Source organism: Rhinatrema bivittatum, chromosome 14, assembly GCF_901001135.1.
Source record: "Rhinatrema bivittatum chromosome 14, aRhiBiv1.1, whole genome shotgun sequence".
NCBI classification, from domain to species: domain Eukaryota; kingdom Metazoa; phylum Chordata; class Amphibia; order Gymnophiona; family Rhinatrematidae; genus Rhinatrema; species Rhinatrema bivittatum.
Genome location: NC_042628.1, coordinates 59247201 through 59269109, shown reverse-complemented (window position 1 = coordinate 59269109; position 21909 = coordinate 59247201). Strand labels below are relative to the sequence as shown.

The following is a 21909-nucleotide window of genomic DNA, read 5'->3' as shown; positions in this document are numbered from 1 at the left end:
ACCAGGTTTCTGTTTGGAGAAAACACTCTTTCCTTCCTTCCTTCTTTTTTTTTTTTAATGGAGGTAAAGAAAAAAAACAACCCTCCAGTAACTACTTCTAATTTTGTGCTAGCCAATAAGGTAAAGTCCAGATGGTAGAGGAAGCAGTCCTGGGTGCATAATTAACATTGTCAAACTTTTGTGGGATGGGACCTTGCAGGTGGAGCTTGCTCTGTGATGCACCCTGAGGTATATCAAGGTGTTTTTTTTAGCACTGGCACTGTCAGTATATGAGAGAGAGAAGAAAGCTGTATCCCAGGAGGGAAAGACAGGTGTGCAGAACTCATTCCATTAGAAAGATGGAACATCTCTTCTTCAGCCTCCTGCTCTCGACGCTTCTGTCTCCAGGTAAACCATTTCCAAGGTTTTAAAAATTTTGTAAAAAATCTTTCAAAGAACTGTCTTCTGCTTGGGTTCAATGTGTGTGATACTGAACGAGAATGATCTTTTCCTCAAGTTGATTTTATTTGCACGCTTGAGTTGTTGTCCTAATCAGTACTGTCACTTGACAAATTAGCTGCTTTCGGTGGCCCCCTACCCTTTTGTGCTTTCATGCTCATAAACTCATAGATTGACTAAAAAGAGCAGCATGGGATCTCTCATCCTGCTTGCCCACCCCGTAGGACAGCTCTGGCCCTGATCTGTGCATATGGTTCTAGCTTGAGGGTAATGCAATACACAGGGAAGACAGACAAGCAAAGGCCCAAATGTAGATGAGAACAACCCAGTCAATAAAAAGAGGGGATATATCCTTCTATAGATGTATAGAAGAGAGATAATCCACACCCAGGACCCCAGAGGCAGGCTAAGTTTCAGAGTATCAATGCTTGGAAGAGATCTTTAGATTTTTTTGGAACTGGGGAACATTTTGCGGAAGGGAGGAGCCTATTCTGATGGGCTGGCACTAACTTTTAAAGGAGATACAGCAGCTTTCAAACTAGATCACGGGGGAAAGTAGAGTCACTCAGGAGCACATGGCTCAGAGTGAAGTATCTTCAAAGGATTGAATATCCCCATAGGGAGATTTTAGTAAAGGCTGAAGTGGCCCAGGTGGAATTAAATAAGGAGCAAACAAATATGAAAGATTCCAAATTATCCGTAGTTTGTGTAACCCTTTTTCGGTTTTTATGGTAGTCCAAGGGCACACAAAAGAATTTCTCTTGGGGCTATCCTTTTGCCACTTCCCCATTTTTAACAAGTCCCAAGGAGTGGATTCTTTCTGCGGGGAAAGGCTTTAACCTTTTAGGCCAAGGCGGTGAATAGGCATCCTCTCTAAGGTGTGTTACTATCCCCTTTGGTGATGTTAGCGCTGTAGAAACAGGCAGAACACGATTTGGGTGTTCAAAAGAAACTTTACTTGGATCTGCAGAAATTAAATAAATATCCAATCGATGGGTTATTTGTCTTACTTCACATCTATGTTCAATCTGGGCAATACATGAGGAACTCTCCTCCTCGTCACTTTGTGCAGGTGTCCTTAGCACTACTCTCTGGGAGCAGCTCACCCCCTTTTCTTGACTGTGGGGCAAGGGTCCCAGCCGGGAAGGGAAACCTATTGAGGGGAGGCCCCTAAATCCAGAACAAAAGTCTCATACCTGCACAGGGGAAAATTATGTTAAAATATCAGCTCGGGGTATTTTTATCCATACTGGCCCATGGGTGTTCAATTGCACATGCAAAAGATTTATACAGTATATAAGAACATAAGAAATTGCCATACTGGGTCAGACCAAGGGTCCATCAAGCCCAGCATCCCGTTTCATGGCCAAACCAGGCTACAAGTACCTGGCAAGTACCCAAACACTGAGTATATCCCACGCTACTGATGCCAGTAATAGCAGAGGCCATTCCATAAGACAACTTGATTAATAGCAGTTAATGGACTTCTCCTCCAGAACTTATCTAAACTTTTTTTAAATCCAGCTAGACTAACTGCACTAACCACATCCTCTGGCAACAAATTCCAGAGCTTAATTGTGCATTGAGTGAAAAAGAATTTTCTCTGATTAGTTTTAAATGTGCTACTTGCTAACTTTATGGAATTCCCCTTAGTCCTTCTATTATCCGAAAGAGTAAATAACCATAAGAAATGCCATACTGAGTCAGGCCAAGGGTCCATCAAGCCCAGTATCCTGTTTCCATTAGTGGCCAATCCAAGTTCCAAGTACCTGGCAAGTAACCAAAAATTAGATAGATCACAAGCTACTATTGCTTATTAATTATCGTAATAGCAGTTTGTGGATTTAACCTCTAGGAACTTATCCAAACCTTTTTTAAACTCAATAACACTAATTGCTGAAACCGCATCCTCTAGCAATGAATTCCAGAGTTTAACTATTTGCCCGTTCTAGACCTCTCATGATTTTACAGACCTCTATCATATCCCCCCTCAGGCGTCTCTGCTCCAAGCTGAACAGTCCTAATCTCTTTAGCCTTTTACTCATAGGGAAGCTGTTCCATCCTCTTTATCATTTTGGTCGCCCTTCTCTGACCTTCTCCATCACAACTATATCTTTTAATGAGATGCGGCGACCAGAATTATACACAGTATTCAAGGTGTGGTCTCACCATGAAGTGATACAGAGGCATTATGACATTTTCCATTTTGTTAACAGTTCCCTTTTTAATAATTCCTAACATTCTGTTTGTTTGTTTTTTGACTGCTACAGCACACTGAGCTGACGATTTCAAAGTATTATCCACTATGATGCCCAGATCATTTTCCTGGTTGGTAGCTCCTAATATGGAATCCAGCATCGTGTAACTACAGCATGGGATATTTTTCCCTATATGCAACACCTTGCACTTGTCCACATTAAATTTCATCTGCCATTTGAATGCCCAGTCTTCCAGTCTCGCAAGGTCCTCCTGCAATGTATCACAATCTATTTGCGATTTAGCTACTCTGAATAATTTTTTATCATCTGCAAATTTGATTACCTCACTCATTTTCTAGATCATTTATAAATATATTAAAAAGCATTGGTCTAAGTACAGATCCCTGAGGCACTTCACTCTTTACACTTATCCACTGAGAAAATTAACCATTTAATCCTACTCTCTGTTTCCTGTCTTTTAACCAGTTTGTAATCCACGAAAGGACACCGCCTCCTATCCCATGACTTTTTAGTTTCCTTAGAAGCCTCTCACGAGAGACTGTCAAACACCTTCTGAAAATCCAAATACACCACATCTCCTGGCTCACCTTTATCCACATATTTATTAACCCCTTCAAAAAAAAATGAAGTAGATTTGTGAGGCAAGACTTGCCTTGGGTAAATCCAAGCCGACTGTGTTCCATTAAACCATGTCTTTCTATATGCTCTGTGATTTTGATCTTTAGAATAGTTTCCACTATTTTTCCTGGCACTGAAGTCAGGCCTAGTAGTCTATAGTTTCCTGGATTGCCCCTGGAGCCTTTTTTAAATATTGGGGTTACATTGGCCACCCTCCAGTCTTCAGGTACAATGGATGATTTTAATGACTGGTTACAAATTTTAACTAACAGATCTGAAATTTTATTTTTGGTTCCTTCAGAACCCAAGTGTGCATACCATCTGGTCCAGGTGATTTGCTACTCTTTAGCTTATCAATCTGGCCTACTACATCTTCCAGGTTCACAGTGATTTGGTTCAGTTCATCTGAATTATCACCCTTAAACTATATATATACACAGACACACACTTCGTGAACACTTAAGTGTAAGAAAATTATGGAATAAAAAGATAAAAATATAGAAAGTTCCAACATTGTAATATAGTGCAAATTTTAAATACTTAATATATCATATATAAAATATTTCAGTAAGCACTTTCAATCAACAAAAAACCTACTAGTTTGAGTACATTTTCTATTTTCAGTGGAAGTGCAGGTGGCACTGCAGCTTTTTCTATTGCTTATTTATTTATTTATTTAAAAGTATTTATAAACCGTTTTTCAAAGCAAGGTTAATTGTCAAAACGGTTTACAAAGGTAAAAATAAAATTTAAAAATAAAATAGGATTGAAAATAAAAATTAATTAAAAATACAAAAACTGGTATATACCTAGTAGGTAATGGTATTAACAAAAATCTAGTAATAATGGAGCTGGCCGTAGTTCATTTTATAATCAAGGGAAGGAAAAGGGGGTGGGGGAATTTTAAAAAGAAAAAATAAAGTAAACCTGTGGGAGCAAGCGGGGGGGGGGGGGGGATGCTAGGTAGTTGACTGATGTTGATTAGAGGTTGAATGTTGTAGAGGGATGTTGAATGCTGTTTGAAATAGGTATGTTGTTTGCAGGCTGCAGTGTTCCACAGTCACTGGCAGCTTGAGGTGGGCTTTATCTCACAGCCATAAAAAACTGCTGAAATAGGAAATTTTCCCTTACCATTCACCATACAAAAATAAATATTCACATGCTGTCACCTCATTAACAGCAACAACAATTCCCTCTACTATCAGGAACACTGTATAATCCAAAATCCTGCAAAAAAGTACTCATGCCATCCAAAAACAAGCTAACTGCCAGACTCAAACAGTAACAGCTCTACTTATAAAAAAGCAAAACTGAAAATATAACATCAGACCCTAAAACACCAATACACCTCTTTCTGCTATAGATCCATATACAGAAACATATTAGCGGAATACCTCACTTTGGTCACACATACAGAATTAAAAAAAAAGTCAACCATACTAATAAAATAAATATTTCAAAATAGATGATATTTAGAACATCCAAAAATATAAAAAGCTCATGAAAATTTTTTAAAATATACCAAAATAAATTTCAAAACTGCAGACATCAAATACTACCCAATAATTAAAACTAATAAGGGTGAAAAAAATCCTCTGCCATCCATACCTGGGAACGTTTTGATTTCCAGTCACCCTGAAATTGTCATGGATTAGAAGGGGAAGAGGAGGGCGAACATACTGTCTTCTATCACTCACACACACACACACACACACACACTCACACACACACTCACACACACATATACACATGCTCTCTCCCCCTAATACACAGCACACTAACACTAACTGGTTCTCTTCTCTTCATGCACAAACACAATAACAATAATTGGCTCTCACTCTCCCTCCTGCACAGACAAACTCACTGGCTCTCTCCCCCTCATACTCACACATACTCACTGGCTCCTTTCTTCTCATATACATACACACACTCACTCAATGGCTCTTTTCTTCTCATACATATACACACACACACACACTCACTTACTGGTTCTTTTCTTCTCATATTCATACACACAGTCACTCAATGGCTCTTTTCTTCTCATATACATACATACACTCACTAGCTCTTTTCTTCTCATATACATATACACATTCACTCACTGGCTCTTTTCTTCTTCTCTCTCTCTCTCTCTCTCTCTCTATATATATATCTATACACACACTCTCACTTGCTCTCTCCCCCCTCCCCCCACCCCATATACACACTCATTCACTGGCTCTCTCACAATAGAAGCCTCCTCTTCTGCTGCAGGTGCCAGAAGATATGCAAGGCCTTTGTATTACACATCTGCTAGGACGGGGTGTGCCAGCTCCGGTAGGCCTCATCTTTAACTGTGGGCGGGGGCGACAGTGTCGGTGGCCCTGCAGATCCTTTGTAGTTAAAATTCCTATGAGAGGGGTATGCCGGCCCCATCCCGCTAAGCTTCCTCTTCAGCCTTGCTAGTTCCTTCTTTTCCTCTGCTGCGGGTGGGAAAGCTTTTGCCTGCGGCCCCGTTGAGTTTTTTTTGTTGGTCGCTGGCAGGAGAGGTAGTGTCAGTAGCCCCCCTGGGCCTTTTTCATGACTGCGGGTGGGAAGGTGGGTGCCAACAGCCTTTCTGGGCCTCTTTTTCTATTGCTTGTTTGCAGGCTGCGGGAGCCCGGGACAACTTTTGCCAGCACTGCCTTGCTATTTTTCACCATGCCCGGCACCCGGTTCTACAATTAGGTGGGGCCAGGCATGGTGCAAAATTGTAAGGCAGCACTGGCAGAAAGTTTCCCAGATTCCCACAGTCTGTAAACCACTCCGTGGTGCCTGGAGTCTGGCGGTTGTAAAAATAGGCCGTGCAGGAGCTGTGGGAGATCATGTGACCAGACAGATTGGCCCACTGGTGCATGCCTGATCCCCTGACAGGCCAATCCGCCCCTGTACCTGCAGTCCAACAGAGTCCTAGACATTCCCAGCCTGTGATCTGCATTCCCCGGGGTAGAGATCCGGTTGGGGTCTCCAATTTGATCATGAAAATCTTCTCCACTGGACTCTTTCCGCAGTTTCACCTCTTAGGGGAAAAGGTCTTTTTCTGGACACCAGCAGGGCTTTTACAGTTCAGCCACACAGGGAGGAGGGATGGTACAAAAAATCTCCTCACTAAAACGCAACTCTCGAAAATACAGAAACTGCACAGCTAGGTGAGGAATCACTGAAGCCCTCTAACTGGATGGAAAGGAATAACCAGGCCTCTCCCCCCTGACCAGCAGGAACAGGATTACACCCGGGCACAACTAAATTTGGAAAAACTCCTTACTAAAGTCCTTTTTATTATCAGGAAGGGATAGCCCCTACCAGGCATGGGGTGCACTGGAACTTCAACTGGGCAGTCTCCCAACCTAAAACAGCACAGGAGCAAAATCCAGCTCGGCTCCTCTCTCAACACAACCCAAACTGAACTGACCACACTAAGGCTCTGACCCCCCCTTTCTGGACAAGGATTGAACCGCTGCAGGTCCTCAGGGGAAAGTGCTGCAAAGAATGGTCTCTTCCTAACTGTTACCTACCAGGCAGGGATCTAGGGACAGCTAGTGGGGGATCAAAGGTTCCCCACATTTGCTAATAAGCAAGTAAGTTGTGAATACAAATAAAAAAACATACCCTAAGTTGCCTGCATACAAATACCAGAAGTCTGAAAAATAAGATTGGCGACTTAGAATGTATGGCATTTTGTGAGGATATAGACATTATATCTCAGAGACTTGCTGGAAGGACAATAACCAATGGGCCACACTATATTGACATAACAGGACAGATCAAATGATGGAGGGGGTTGCACTATATGTTAGGGATAGAACAGAGCCAAATAAGATAAAATTCCTAAGGGAAACAAAATGCACTGTGGAATCTTTATGGATAAAAATGTCCTGTTAGATGGGAAAGAGAATAGCAGTGGGTATATACTACTGTCCACCTGGCTAGAATGAAGACAGTGAAATGCTAACAGAAAATTGAAAGGGAAATAAAACTGGCACACAATAGTAATTTCTCCAGTATTGATGGGGTAATTATCTCATCAGGACATGCTGAGGTAAAGTTTCTGGATGCCATTAATGACTGCTTCATGGAACAGCTGGTCCTTGAACCAGCGAGAGGGGCAGCTACTTTATATCTTGTTCTTGTGCAATGCAAGACCTGGTAAAAGGGATAATAATGATGGTGCTGCTTGGAAATAATGATCATAATGCAAACAAATTTGGCATACAGTGAATGGAGAACATTCAGTAGAACTATTGCAAAAACATTTAACTTTAAAAGGGAGACTATAATAAAATGAGGACATTAGTTTGAAAAAACTTAAAGGAGTGGTTGCAAAGGCTAAAAGTTTACATGTATTTAAAAACATTTTTATTCTGCCTCTCAAGAAATATTGTTACATAAAATATTAAGATAAACATAATACAAACAGTACCAGATACAGCATATAAGTATAAAAACAGTACTATGTCTAAAAAACTTTAAGAACAAAGGTACAAAAAGGCTTCAAAATCAATCACCAGAAGTAAGGGCACCAACTTTCACTTTCTTTCTAAACACTAGAATGCATGGAGATTGTTTCAAAATATCATGTTGGGTCAGTTTGGTGGCTCAGTCGGTAAGTGCTGTGCAGAAGTTCCTTGGTTCAGTCCCTAAGTTGAGTCTTCGGCTTCCTGGGTCAGTCAGGGCTGGGAATGCTAGCAGCCCCTGGAGGGAGGAAGTGATGGTGGTTGCATGGGACCATGATTATAGGATTTGAGGAAGCCCTGGTGTATGGCCCCTGGCCTAGGAGTATTGCTTCAATACCTGCACTAAATATAAGTTGGAAGGGAGTATAAAGTGAGGGTCAGAATCGCAAGAAAGTTGTCAATGAAGACTCATGGAGCCAGATCCCCAGTACTGGTTCTGATTGAGCAAGAGGCCGAAAGGAACAGAAGGAAACAACCAGGTAAACAAGCCCCACATATTGGAAGGCCAGATAAAAGGTATTCCATGCATTAAAAAAAGACCAAATGGCAGCGCCAGACCTCTGTGAGTGACTGAGTGGGAGCCCATCTTGTCTACCGGGGGTGCGGTGTTTGGCCGGCCCCGACGGAGACAACAGCTGAGCCGAGTTGGTGACATCATTGCTGCGAGACGGAAGGAGCTTTAAATTCGCTTCTTGGACCTGGTGTTTTTGCAGCGCCAGACCTCTGTGAGTGACTGAGTGGGAGCCCATCTTGCCTACCGGGGGTGCGGTGTTTGGCCGGCCCTGACGGAGACAACAGCTGAGCCGAGTTGGTGACGTCATTGCTGCGAGACGGAAGGGGCTTTAAATTCGCTTCTTGGACCTGGTGTTTTTGCAGCGCCAGACCTCTGTGAGTGACTGAGTGGGAGCCTATCTTGCCTACCGGGGGTGCAGTGTTTGGCCGGCCCCGACGGAGACAACAGCTGAGCCGAGTTGGTGACGTCATTGCTGCGAGACGGAAGGGGCTTTAAATTCGCTTCTTGGACCTGGTGTTTTTGCAGCGCCAGACCTCTGTGAGTGACTGAGTGGGAGCCTATCTTGCCTACCGGGGGTGCGGTGTTTGGCCGGCCCCGACGGAGACAACAGCTGAGCCGAGTTGGTGACGTCATTGCTGCGAGACAGAAGGGGCTTTAAATTCATTTCTTGACGGTGCGCAGTCGATGTCGGTGCGCAGCCGAAGACGCGCACGCCAAAGAGGCGCGCGCAGCTTTTTCACCTTTTTCAGCTTCTTCAGATTCTTTGGATGTTTTGGGGAAAATCTCGGACCAAAGGACTGTCACTCACTGCTGGAGCTGCCATTTCGTGTTGAAACCAAGGTAAAACACTAACTTGTTCGCTCTATATCCTTAAAAAAATTAGTGTTAATGCCACATTCAGCACGAAAGAGAAGGGCTAGAGAGCGTCAGGCCTCAGACGCAATAGAGCCTACCTCTAGAGTGGGTCCCATGGATATGCATGTGCGACGTGGAATACAGCAAGGGGAAGAAAGATTGCTGAGTGATAGGAGGGGAGAGGAAGAGCCCTCCGCACTCTTAGATCTGATAACATCATTCTCCCCCAGCGAGAGAACTCCTCCACGGAATCCTGCTGAGCATTTACACCTGACCCCAGGGGGACAACACACTACCGATGATGTAGGTGCTAGTCCCCCCTTGAGGCAAGGAGAACAGGTGGAGAACGTCTCAGATTTAAGTATCATCTTAGAACCCGGGCAAACTTCAATCGGGACTGAGGTAGAGGTTAAAGAGGGTGGAGAGGATGGGGCTTTTATAACTCAGATTAAACCTTTAGTTAAACCGCAAGATTTTTCCTTAGAAAACATTTGGGATGCTATAAATGAAGTGAATAAAAATATGGGAGATCAAATGTCTGCATTATTAAAGATTGTTTTACAAACAAAGAAAAATGTTGAAGATATGGAAATGGAAAATAAGACAGTTAGAAATGATTTAAAGAAAGTAAAAGAAGAAATCGGAAAATCTAGGGAGATCCAGACAATGATGATGAAAGAAAATGTATTATTACAACTAAAAATGGAAAATTTAGAGAATGTAGCTAGGGTTAAGAACATAAGATGTATAAATTTTCCAAAATCCTCTATTTTGACTCCATTATTTCTTTGGAGAAAATATATGATGGAAAATTTAAATATCACAGAAGCTACCTTACCTATAATGTCTAAACTGTTTTATCTTCCACCAATGAAAAAATCAACTGTTGTTAGAGATATTGGAAATTTAAAAATAGAGGAGTTAGTTAATAGTGCTCAACCCCAAAATAAAGATTTAAACGTAACAGAAATGTTAGAAAAATCTGATATAGAATCTGTGGTACCATCTACTTTAATAGTATCTTTTATGTTAGAAACAGATAAAGATTGGATTTTTAAAAAATTCTTTCTAAATAAAACTAAGGAATTTATGGGGTGCAAGGTGCAATTATTTCCTGACTTAGCACCTGCTACACAAAGACGCAGAAAACAATTTCTAGCATTGAAATCTCAGGTAGTCCAGATGGGAATGATGTTTATTTTGAAATATCCATGTAAGTGCCTCATAAAATGTGAAGGAAATACATATATTTTTTTACATGCGGATTAATTAACACAATATATTCAGAGTAAAATTCCACGAACAGTTAGCTCCACCCCAAAACCTGACTAACCTGATTAACCTAGTCATAAACGATATGAAGTGATTCTCTCCAATAAAATAAGTAATCCCAGTTAGATGTGCTTTTAAATATTAAAATTAGATAATGTTTGGGGAATGTGTATCTTGGTTTCAATGTGGGCTAGACACAGGCAGATAATAACAATGAAAGATGTTTAAAAGTATGGAATATATTGACCGATAATTAAGTTTAATAGTATATATTGTCATGAATTATTGATTAAGTATATTATTCGGTCAATATGTTGTATAAAACTGGAAAAAATTGTCTTATCATGTTGTTAATCTTGAATTGTTTTCTGTAAACCTGTGATTAATTTAGGAAATTAATGCTTAAATTGATTGTAAAACTCAATAAATATAAAATTAAAAAAATTAAAAAAAAGACCAAAAGAAGACTAAAGAACTGTCAGTATAATTGAATGGTGAGGTGAAAGAGACAGTTAAATGCTAAATGACAACTTAAAAAAAAAAATGGAACACAGACCCACATAAAGCAAATAGGCAAAGTCATAAGTACTAGCAAATTAGAATTTGAAAAGAAGCTTGCTATACAGGCAATAATTAATAATAAAATATTTTTCAAATACACTTGAAGCAAAAAGTCCGTGAGAGAGTCAGCTGGGCTACTAGATGACTGAACTGGTAAAAGGGATGCAAGAAAATACTGAATTAATTTTTTGCCTTGGACTTTACTGAGGAGGATGGTGGGAACATACCTAGACTGGAACATTCTTTGATGGTGGTGATTCTGATCAACCAAATCAAATCTGTGTGATAACGGAAAATGTAATAATATCAAAAGAGATCACTTAATATCAACATACATCTAAGAGAAAAAGACAGGAAACTTTAGATATAAAGACCTTCAAAATCAAAAAATGCAATGAGAGGGAAAGGGATTCACTCCCATACAGTGGCCGCCTATCCATCATCAGGGTCCCCTTTCTCCACCCAACTTATTTGTACCTATTTCTTAAGTAAAATTATTTAATTACTTATTTTATTAAGTAAAAAGAAGTTGGGTAGAGGAAGGGGGAAAAAGAATCTTAACTCTAGGAGTGGATTACATCAAAATGCCTGCGTACTGATCCATGGCGCAAGCACACCTTGAGTACTGTGTGCAATTCTGTTGCTCTGTCTAAAAAACGCAGAATTAGAAAAGCCACAGAGAAGGGCAACAAAAATGATAAAGGGGATGGAAAAGCTCCCTTATGAAGAAATTAGCAATTAGAAATCAGCTGTTCAGCGCTTGGAGAAAAGGTAACAGAGGGGATTTGACTGAGGAACAGGTAACTAGGGGACAATTATTTGTCCTTTCAAATAGTACTAAGATTAAGGGACACTCCATGAAACGAACAAGTAACAATAACAAATAAAAAAAAATTGGAGAGAGTATTTTTTTACTCGGTATACAATCATGCTGTGGACCTGGTTGCTGGTCAGTGCGATCAAGGCACTTAGCACTCCAGAAATGGGTTTAAAGGGGGATTGAGACAAATTCCTGACAGAAATGTCCATAAACCATTACTAGCCAAGTAGGCTTGGGAAAGCAACTCTTATCTCCAGCAGTGAAGCAACAAGAAATGGCTCTATTCTTTGGGATCTGCTGAGTTCTTTCAAGTGAAGCAGATTGCCACTGTAGGGGCAGAATGCTGGGCCCGATGGACTTCCCTTCTGACTCAGCATGGCACATCTTATCAGATAAAGGGAGAAAGTGAGGTTACTGAGGAGGAGGAGGACTAGGAGAAGGTAAAAATCTTATACAAATTCTTGAATTTATTTCGAGGTCCATATTCAGTAGGCCGGCAAGCAGCACAGTTACCTGGCTAACTTTCAATTTATGCTGGCTGTATTCAACACACAGTATAGCTGGTTGAGCAAAAAATAAAATGTCCAGCAACGCTGGACACTTCCAGGAGTGGAAAGACTCTACAGTGCTCCCGGCTGCCTTGGGGGTTTTGGGGGGGGGGGGGGGGGGGGGGGGGGAGAAGATGGGAGGAGGTGCTCTGGGTGGGTTGCAGGAGGAGGCCAGGAGCCAGACCTGCAATTTTTATATCATGGGTGGGGTCCTTGGGCTAAGAATTTTTTACAAATTTTATTATGGGGGGAGGGGGAATCAGGTGTTATACGCTGCCATTTTTTAAAATTGTTTTGGAGGATGGGATTGGTCCTGCCTTCCTGGAAGTTTTTCTTTTTTTGTTACCCAGCTATATTCTGAATAACTTTAGGGCAGTTTGTGCGCACGACCAAACTTATCCAGGCAGTTTTGCCTCACTCTGGAATGCCCCTAGAATGCCTCCAATTTATCTGGCTACATTTTATCTAGGTAATGACCTGTTTAGAGAGGTGGGATGTTTAAACCTTGAGGTGTGTCTGGATAACTCAAAAATAACCTGGACAAACCCCTTTGAATATAGAGCTCTTAGTTAATTAGTTAGGCAAACTTAATATCCTGCATTTACGAGTTCTGAGCCGAAGGCAGGTTACAATAAAAATGAATATACATACTGCTACTTAAAATTATAGATTGGAATCCCTAAGCACCTAATAGACACTCTCCCGAGAAGAATGATATATTCATAAGCATCTTTCTAAAAGGACAGCAAGCTCCAACCTAATTTCCAATGTGGTAGCATTCCACAATGTAGCTGTGAAAAAGCTAAACACCTTTACGCTAGGTTGCTACCAGTCTAGCAACTGTTGCACCCTGGATTGACAGGAGTGGGGGCGGAGGATCCTCTTTGAACTGGCCCACTGTTTTAACCTGTTGCAGACATCCTTTAAGGAAACTTTCACTACATATTGTATATTCCAATAAAGAGATTTGATCCGTGATGATCCCCTACAGTATGTAATAAGGTTTTTGACGGGCTACTGAGAACTTGGTAGTGAGTGAACCATTTCATGACTAATCTTGGGGTAATGTGAAAAACTTCAGCTCATCACATGACTGCTTTCAGCAAATCAAGGGCCACAAAAAGGAACCTGTAGGCAATAAGCAATTTTCTGATGGTATTATTATAAGGTAATTATGCATTGCCGGCTCAGGTGCTCTTGGCTTGGCTTTCAAATAGCATCAACTTGTAAACTCTAGCTGAGGGAAGAGTGGCTTTGAATGGAACAGGCTCCACCTGGATTGTGCTGAGTCTCAAAGGGAGTTCCCCCAACCATTCTTCTGGGTCAGGCCTGAATTTAAATTTGTAGAGATATATAGGTGGGACCCAAACAAACCTGATGCAACCTGTTTGTAGCACTAACAGTTCATTTTGTTCTTGGGAAACTGATTTATTTATACTAAGAATAATTATTATTATATTATAAATTATGTTTGTATCCTACACAAAGATTAATAAGAACATATGAAGAAAGTAAGGGGCAAATATTTATTTAGATTTAGCTCATGCCTTTTCATTGGTGGCTCATGGCAAGATGAATTCAGGTATAGTAAATATTTCCCTGTCACCAAAGGGCTTGATTTACTAGGGCTTTGCTTAGTAAATCAGGACCTAAGGCAATGGAGAATAAAGCAACTTGACTAAAGTCACAAGGAACATCAACAGGATTTGAACCTTGGCTTCCTGGGGGCTTAGTCTATTGTTCTAACCGCTAGGCTGATCTTCCACTCTGAAAAGGCAAATGATTTGGGCCTCCATGTTCTGCCAAGTTTCTATAGTTGATCTCAGCTTGAGAACAACTTGGCTAAGGTTGCTGATACTGATCATAACTGAGACTGGTTGATCACTGAGGTGATATTACCACCAGCACATCCTAACAATCTCTATGATACAGTTGCACATTTAAAATGGTGGGAGAGACCAGTATAGATGTTAGAGAGATGGAAAATTGATGGGAGAGGCCAGTATAATTATTGGGGGAATGGTCCATGGAATGTGATAGATCTAGGGAGAGGGTGTGGCCTGGTAATTACATTAATGGTCTGGAAACTGGGAGCACACAGGAGATGCAAAAAGCCAACCACACCCAACCTTTCCTCTTTTGACTCCTAATCAATCGCCATCTCACAAAATGTAAGAAACCTGGGAATCACTATTGACTCATGGCTTTCTCTGCACCACCATATAAGAACTATTACCTTCTCCTCCTTCCACAAACTATGCTTACTTCAGCACCTTAAACTAGGGGTGTGCATTCGTTTTTGACATATTGGCAATCCGCAACATATATGTCCCTATTTGTTGTATTCGTGGGGGTCACAAAATGTTTGGCGAACCCCCATAAATACAACGTATCTAACAAATAAACCCCCCACCCTCCTGACCCCCCCAAGACTTGCCAAAAGTCCCTGGTGGTCCATCGGGGGTCCTGGAGCGATCTCCTGCACTCGGGCCATTGGCTGCCAGTATTCAAAATGGCGCCGATAGCCTTTGCCCTTACTATGTCACAGGGGCCAATCAATGGCACCGGTAGCCCCTGTGACATAGTAAGGTCAAAGGCTATCGGTGCCATTTTGATTACCAGCAGCCGATAGCCCGAGTGCAGGAGATCGTGCCAGGATCCCCGCTGGACCACCAGGGACTTTTGGTAAGTCTTGGGGGGGGGGGGGTCAGGAGGGTGGGGGGTTGTAGTTAATTAAATTTAAAGGGTTGGGATGGGGTTTTTTTTTTGGGAAACGAATATATACGTAACTAATGAATGGATCGGGGTCCCCCGAGAACGGATGCAATGGATTTGGCTCCCCACGAATACGAATACTAAATGGGACGAATCCGTCCCTGCTGCACATCCCTACCTTAAACCCCTTCTTGAACCCTCTGACTTTAGGACTGTCCTCCAATCCCTAATATCCTCTAGCATTTACTACTGCAACTCCCTCCTGACAGGTCTACCTTTATACGCGACCTGTCCTCTACAGATCATTCAAAATTTGGCAGCAGGACTCCTCACAGACACTCCGATGTGTGCTCACATCTCTCCTGTTCTCAAATCCCTACATCGGCTCGCAATCCAATTCCAGGTACAATACAAGCTTGCCATGATGATACACTCCTCGATTCATAACTTGCACTTGACCTGGACCTCTATAATAAAAATCCACACCCCCTCCTGGTGCTCAGATCATCCAGTCTCGTGCTTGTAGATGTCCCATCCCCTAGGCTCACACACCTTGAGGAAACCGGAGAACGTGCCTTTTTCTCCGCAGGACCTCTCCTCTAGAACACACTACCCAAAGAACTAAGATGCCTCCAAAACGGAACTTTGTTTAAAAAAAGCCTTCAAAACTTTTCTATTCAAAAAAGCCTTCTCAAGCTTAAATGATAAGAGTCTATTCCCAACATGTCCCCCCTTAGGGGAGGCCACCCAGAGCCAGAAGCAAGGGCAGAACACAACTTTCTTGAATGTATGAACTTTCTCCCGGATATTTTAGTTCTATACTATTGTAATGACTGATGCTGTTCTTAGATGATATATGTAATGTCTGTTTCCCCTTTTATTTCTGTTTATGTATGCTCTTATTGTTTCCCCGCTCTGAACATAGGAAGGGCAGGTAATAAATGTCTTTAAATAAATAAATTGCCAGCAACAGGAATCAGAAATGTAAAAGTAACGTAAAGATGGTAAATAAACAATGACAAAATTATTTAATAAATAGTAAAATAAAATCAAGCATAAATATATGCATCATAACACAAAATTAGAAAAAGAATTCTAAATACCTAACAGGGCCATATTTTGACAAGTTATGCCTGCATCAGGGATTTAAAACTTAAAAACGTTACAAATAAAGCATATTTTTTAAAAATTGTAATAGTCAATATAGAACTGGCATACCTCTGGAGTAAAGGAAAATTAGTTTCTTACCTGATAATTTTCGTTCCTGTAGTACCAAGGATCAGTCCAGGACACCTGGGTTGTGACTCCGCACCAGTAGATGGAGACAGACTAAAACTTGTGGGCGGAGCATATATGCCCCTGTGCCAGTCACAGCCCCTCAGTCATACGTAATGTCAAAGTAGACAAAAGCCAAAAAGGCAACCATAACTAACCATACAAACTTGGTAGGGAAACGAAAGAAATCCAACACCCCTACCGAAACCAGACTCCCAAACCGGGAGAGCAACTCAAGAAGGGTCAGCGTAGACTCCCAAACCGGGAGAGCAACTCAAGAAGGGTCAGCGTAGTGAAAGAAACAATAAAGAGCGGACTCTCCATTACTATAGCGCAGCACTGTGGGCGGGATCCTGGACTGATCCTTGGTACTACAGGAACGAAAATTATCAGGTAAGAAACTAATTTTCCTTTCCCTGTACGTACCAGGATCAGTCCAGGACACCTGGGATGTACCAGAGCCAACTTACCGAGGGTGGGAAGCAGAGAGTCCCGCTCGGAGTACCCTCTCTCCAAAACCCCCAGCTTCAGTAGCCTGAACGTCCAACCGGTAATGTTTAAAGAAGGTATGCAATGACTTCCAGGTAGCCGCCCTGCAAATCTCTTGAGGCGACACCTGAGAAGATTCCGCCCAAGACGCAGCGTGAGACCGCGTCGAATGAGCCCGAAGACCCACTGGCGGCGATTTTCCATGCAGAAGATACGCAGAACCAATGGCTTCCTTGAGCCAACGGGCAATTGTCGTGCGGGACACCGCAGCACCTTTCTTTGGACCCGAAGTCAACACAAACAGATGATCCGTCACCCGATACGGATTAGTAACCTCTAGATAGCGAAGAAGGGACCTCCGCACATCTAGTTTTCCCAAGTCTTTCGTTTTCGGGTCCGAAGACTCCCCAAACATGAAAGCGGGAAGTTCAATCGACTGATTCAAATGGAACGACGACACGACCTTAGGAAGGAAGGAGGGAACCGTCCGCAAGGAAACCCCCGAATCGGAGATGCGCAAGAAGGGCTCCCTACAGAACAACGCCTGTAAATCTGAAACACGACTGGCTGATGCAATCGCCACCAGGAATACGGTCTTCAACGTGAGATCCTTGAGCGTATAACGTTTCAGGGGCTCAAACGGCGCTGAGCATAAGGCTGAGAGTACCCAGTTGAGGTTCCAAGACGGGCAAGGGGCCGCAACGGAGGACGGAGGTGCTTAGCCCCCCTAAGAAAGCGGGAGATATCTGGGTGGAGAGCCAGAGAGACTCCCCGGACCTCACCTCGCAAGCACCCAAGCGCCGCCACTTGGACCCGAAGGGAATTGCACGCTAAACCTTTGGCGAGCCCCGCCTGGAGAAACGCCAAAATATCAGAAATAGAAGCGGAAGTGGGATTCAGACCCCGCTCCACGCACCATTCCTCAAACACTACCCAGACCCGAACATAAGCCAGGGAAGTAGACTGTTTTCGGGATCTCAGCAACGTAGTAACGACCGCATCCGAGTAGCCTTTTCTTTTCAATCGGTACCTCTCAAAGCCATGCCGCGAGACAGAAGTGATCCGCATCCTCCAAACAGACGGGGCCCTGCCGAAGAAAGCCCCGCGAACCCCTGAAGGCGAAGGGGGGCGGCCACCGACAACTGGACTAAGTCCGCAAACCAGGGACGGCGCGGCCACTCCGGCGCCACCATGATCACGTTGGACGGGTGCAAGTCTATGCGCCGCAGAATCTTGCCGATCATGGGCCACGGTGGGAACACATACAGAAGCACATCCGCCGGCCAGGGAAGCACCAACGCGTCGACTCCCTCTGCGCCCCTTTCGCGACGTCGACTGTAAAATCTCGGAGCCTTTGCGCTGTGCCACGTGGCCATCAGATCCATGTGGGGCGTTCCCCAAGTCTTGCAGATGAAGAGAAACGCCTCTTCCGCCAGCTCCCACTCTCCGGGATCCAGACGGTGACGGCTGAGAAAATCCGCCTGGACGTTGTCGACTCCTGCAATGTGGGACGCAGCGAGATGGCTGAGATGCCGCTCTGCCCAGAGCATCAAGAGCCACGCCTCCTCCGCCACTAGAGGACTTCTTGCCCCGCCCTGGCGATTGATGTAAGCCACGGTGGTAGCGTTGTCCGACAATACCCGGACCGCCTGTCCGCATACTAGGGGTAGAAAAGCATGCAGCGCCAGACGGACCGTTCTGGTCTCCAGCCGGTTGATAGACCACCGGGTCTGCGACTCTGACCACAGACCCTGAACCGACTTCCCTTGGCACACTGCCCCCCAGCCGGAAAGACTGGCATCCGTGGTCACCACCGTCCAGTCGGGCAGCAGAATGGACTCTCCACAGGAGAGATGCTTGGAATCCCGCCACCAGCTCAGGCTGGCTCGCGCCTGACCCTCGAGAGGGAGAGGTAGATAAAAATCCTTGGAAACCGGTTTCCAGCGGGAAAGCAATGAGGACTGCAGCGGTCGTAGATGAGCGAACGCCCAAGGGGCTAACGCCAGAGTGGATGCCATAGACCCCAGAACCGTCAGGTAATCGCAGACTCGTGGCCGGTGTAGCGACAGAAGACGTAGCACCTGAGACTGCAGATTGCATATCCGTTCCTGAGAGAGAATCACCTTGCCTCGCTTCGTGTCGAAAAGGGCTCCAAGATACTCCAAGGACTGAGAAGGTTCGAGATGACTCTGTTGTAGTTGACCACCCAGCCCAGGGACTGCAAGAGCTGTAACCCCCTGGTCACCGCCTGCCGACACAGACTCTGAGACTTCGCTCGGATTAGCCAATCGTCGAGGTAAGGGTGAACCAGCAGGCCTTCCCGCCGCAACTGCGCCGCCACGACCACCATCACTTTCGTGAATGTCCGAGGCGCTGTCGCTAGGCCGAACGGGAGCGCCCGGAACTGGAAGTGCCTGCGCAGAATGCAAAACCGCAGGAACCGCTGAAAAGCTAGATGGATGCCTACATGAAGGTATGCTTCTGTGAGGTCTAGGGACGCCAGGAATTCGCCGGGGCGCACTGACACGATCACGGAACGAATGGTTTCCATCTTGAAATGAGGAACCCGAAGGCATCTGATGACTCCCTTCAGATCCAGAATGGGGCGGAAAGAGCCGTCTTTCTTGGTCTAACTCGTAGCCGTGTCTTATCACGTCGAGGACCCACTGATCCGACGTCATGCTGGCCCATTCCTCGAGAAAGAAGGAGAGACGCGCCCCCACGTTTGGGACAACGTGCCGAGGCCACGAGGAGGGATGGGCCGGCCGGACTTCATTGTGAAGGCTTGGCCCCCGCACCCGACGGAGCCCCTCCTTGCCGGCCAAAACGCTTGCCCCGAAAGGACTGCTGCCACTGAGCGTTCCGCGAGGAGGACGACCTATATGAAGGATCCAGAGGATCTTTGCGGTCTGGACTTCCTGGGCCCCCGGAACCGGGCTCTGCCTGAGAAGGAAGATCGCGGACGGGCCCTATCCTCCGGCAGCTTAAACGCTCGATTCTCACCCAGGGAAACCAACAAATCATCTAACTCCTTGCCAAATAGCAATTTCCCTTTAAATGGCAATGCCCCGAGGTGAGCCTTGGAAGAGCCATCCGCTGCCCAGTTGCGCAGCCAAAGAAGACGACGCGCCGACACCGCTGCCACCATGGAGTGAGCTGAGGTGCGCTACAGATCATGGAGCGCATCGGCCCCATAGGCAATGGCTGCCTCCAACCTGTCTGCTTGAGAAGCTTCCTCTGCAGAGAGACCTGCATTCGCCTGAAGGACTTGAGCCCAGCGCAGACTAGCCCGCATAGCAAAATTCGTGCACATGGCGGCCCGCACTCCTAGGACAGAGACCTCGAAAATCTTTTTGAGTTGAACCTCCAACTTCCGGTCTTGAATATCCCGGAGGGCTGTCGCTCCCGTGACCGGGATGTTAGACCTCTTCGTGACAGCGGACACCGCCGAATCCACTTTTGGGAGCCGGAGGAGCTCCAGCGCGTCCTCCGGCAAAGGGTAAGGCTTGTCCATGGCCTTGCTGACCTTCAAATCCAACTCCGGAGTATCCCATTCCTTGAAGAGGATATCCGTGGACGAAAAAATGAAAAGGAAAAGCAACCGCCGGCCCTGTGAGCCCGAGCAGGACAGGATCCATATTTGCCTCCTGGCGGACCACCACTGGAGGGGCATCAATCCGCAGCTCCTGGAGAATGGCCGGGATAAGCGGCGACAGCTCCTCCCTAAGGAACAAACGCACCACCTTGGGGTCATCCCCATCGACGGCCTGTGCTCTTTTCCCCGTAGCGAGCTGCGCGGAGCCATCTGACGCTGCCTTCCCGGCTCCCGGCAGGGGTTCCTCAGAGGCCTCCGTGTCCGCCTCGGCGGATTCTTCGGACTCCGAGCCCTGCGGCACCCCTCGCGGAATCCGCTTGCTCCGGCCCGCGGCCTGGGCGACCTTCGCCGTCCTCCTGGCCGGCTTTTTCTTCGGCGGGGACCGGTGGACCCGAGCGCGCGAGGCGTCCCCCCGACTGCGCTTGCTTCACCTATATCGGAGCACCTTGCGCAGCAAAGCGCTAAATCCTCTGAGAGCTCGCCCGAATCCGAAGAATCGATTTCCGAAGTCCCCTGGGACCGGGGCCCCTCCGAGGGGGCCTCCCCCGCCGCACCCCACTGCGGGGAGAGCTCAGGGGGCAAAACCGAGGCCTCCACCGTTTCGCGTGAGACTACCCGGCCGGTGGACAAAATGGCCGCCACTCCCGCGGAAACCGGGAAAGAACCAGGAGGCCTGTCAGGGGCCCCTCCCCCCTGCGACGGCGATCGTGCCACCCGGGAACGGGTCCCCCGAGGTGCCCCCGATGATCCCTCGTCTCCCGGGACACAGGCCGAGCAAAGGCCGTCCCGGGAGAGACGCGCGCGCGCCGAGCCGCAGGCCCTGCACTGCGAGCCGCGCAGCATCGAGAAAATCGCGGGAAAACAAAGGACGCGCCGAAAAACACTGAGGGGCGCTGAAGAAAAAGAAAAAAATCACCGCGGCGAAATCGGCGACCTCCCCCCTGCCGACGACGCCCCCCCCCCCCCCGAGCGGGACGGGACGGAGCGCAACGCCAGGCAACGGAGAGCCGACAGAAACAAAAGTCAAACACTTTTTTTTTTTTTTTTTTACAGAAAACGCTGTCCCTGGTACTGAAAAAGCCCTCTGTCCTGCAGGGGTGAGTGAACCGGGCTCCCCGGTGTCACCCCTGACGCTGCTACTAGTCCAGCCGGGTCCTCAACCCTAGCAGCGGCCTCCACCTGGGGAGGGTAGTCCCCTCAGGACCTCTCAACTCCCCAGGGAGGCAGGGCAACCGGGACTAAAATTAACCAAATTAAACAAAAAACCCAATTTACAGAAAAAAACCAAATAGGGCTAATAGAAAATAAAACCCAAAAAGCGAACCTGACTAACAACCAGAATCAGGCCCGACAGGGCTGTGACCGGACCTGCACCACCTACTGGAGACAGAGTAAGACTGAGGGGCTGTGACTGGCACAGGGGCATATATGCTCCGCCCACAAGTTTTAGTCTGTCTCCATCTACTGGTGCGGAGTCACAACCCAGGTGTCCTGGACTGATCCTGGTACGTACAGGGA

General features: G+C 45.6%; 1 protein-coding gene across 1 annotated transcript in view; it reads left to right on the top strand.

The window, feature by feature from the left end:
* Positions 1 to 282: 282 nt before the first annotated feature.
* Positions 283 to 21909, top strand: part of LOC115076071 (uncharacterized transmembrane protein DDB_G0289901-like) — a 34203-nt gene continuing 12576 nt past the window's right edge. Inside the window, exon 1 of the mRNA XM_029577189.1 lies at positions 283 to 387. Within this exon, the coding sequence (XP_029433049.1) occupies positions 339 to 387 (49 nt within the window). The 5' untranslated portion in view covers positions 283 to 338. The remainder of the gene's footprint in view (positions 388 to 21909) is intronic.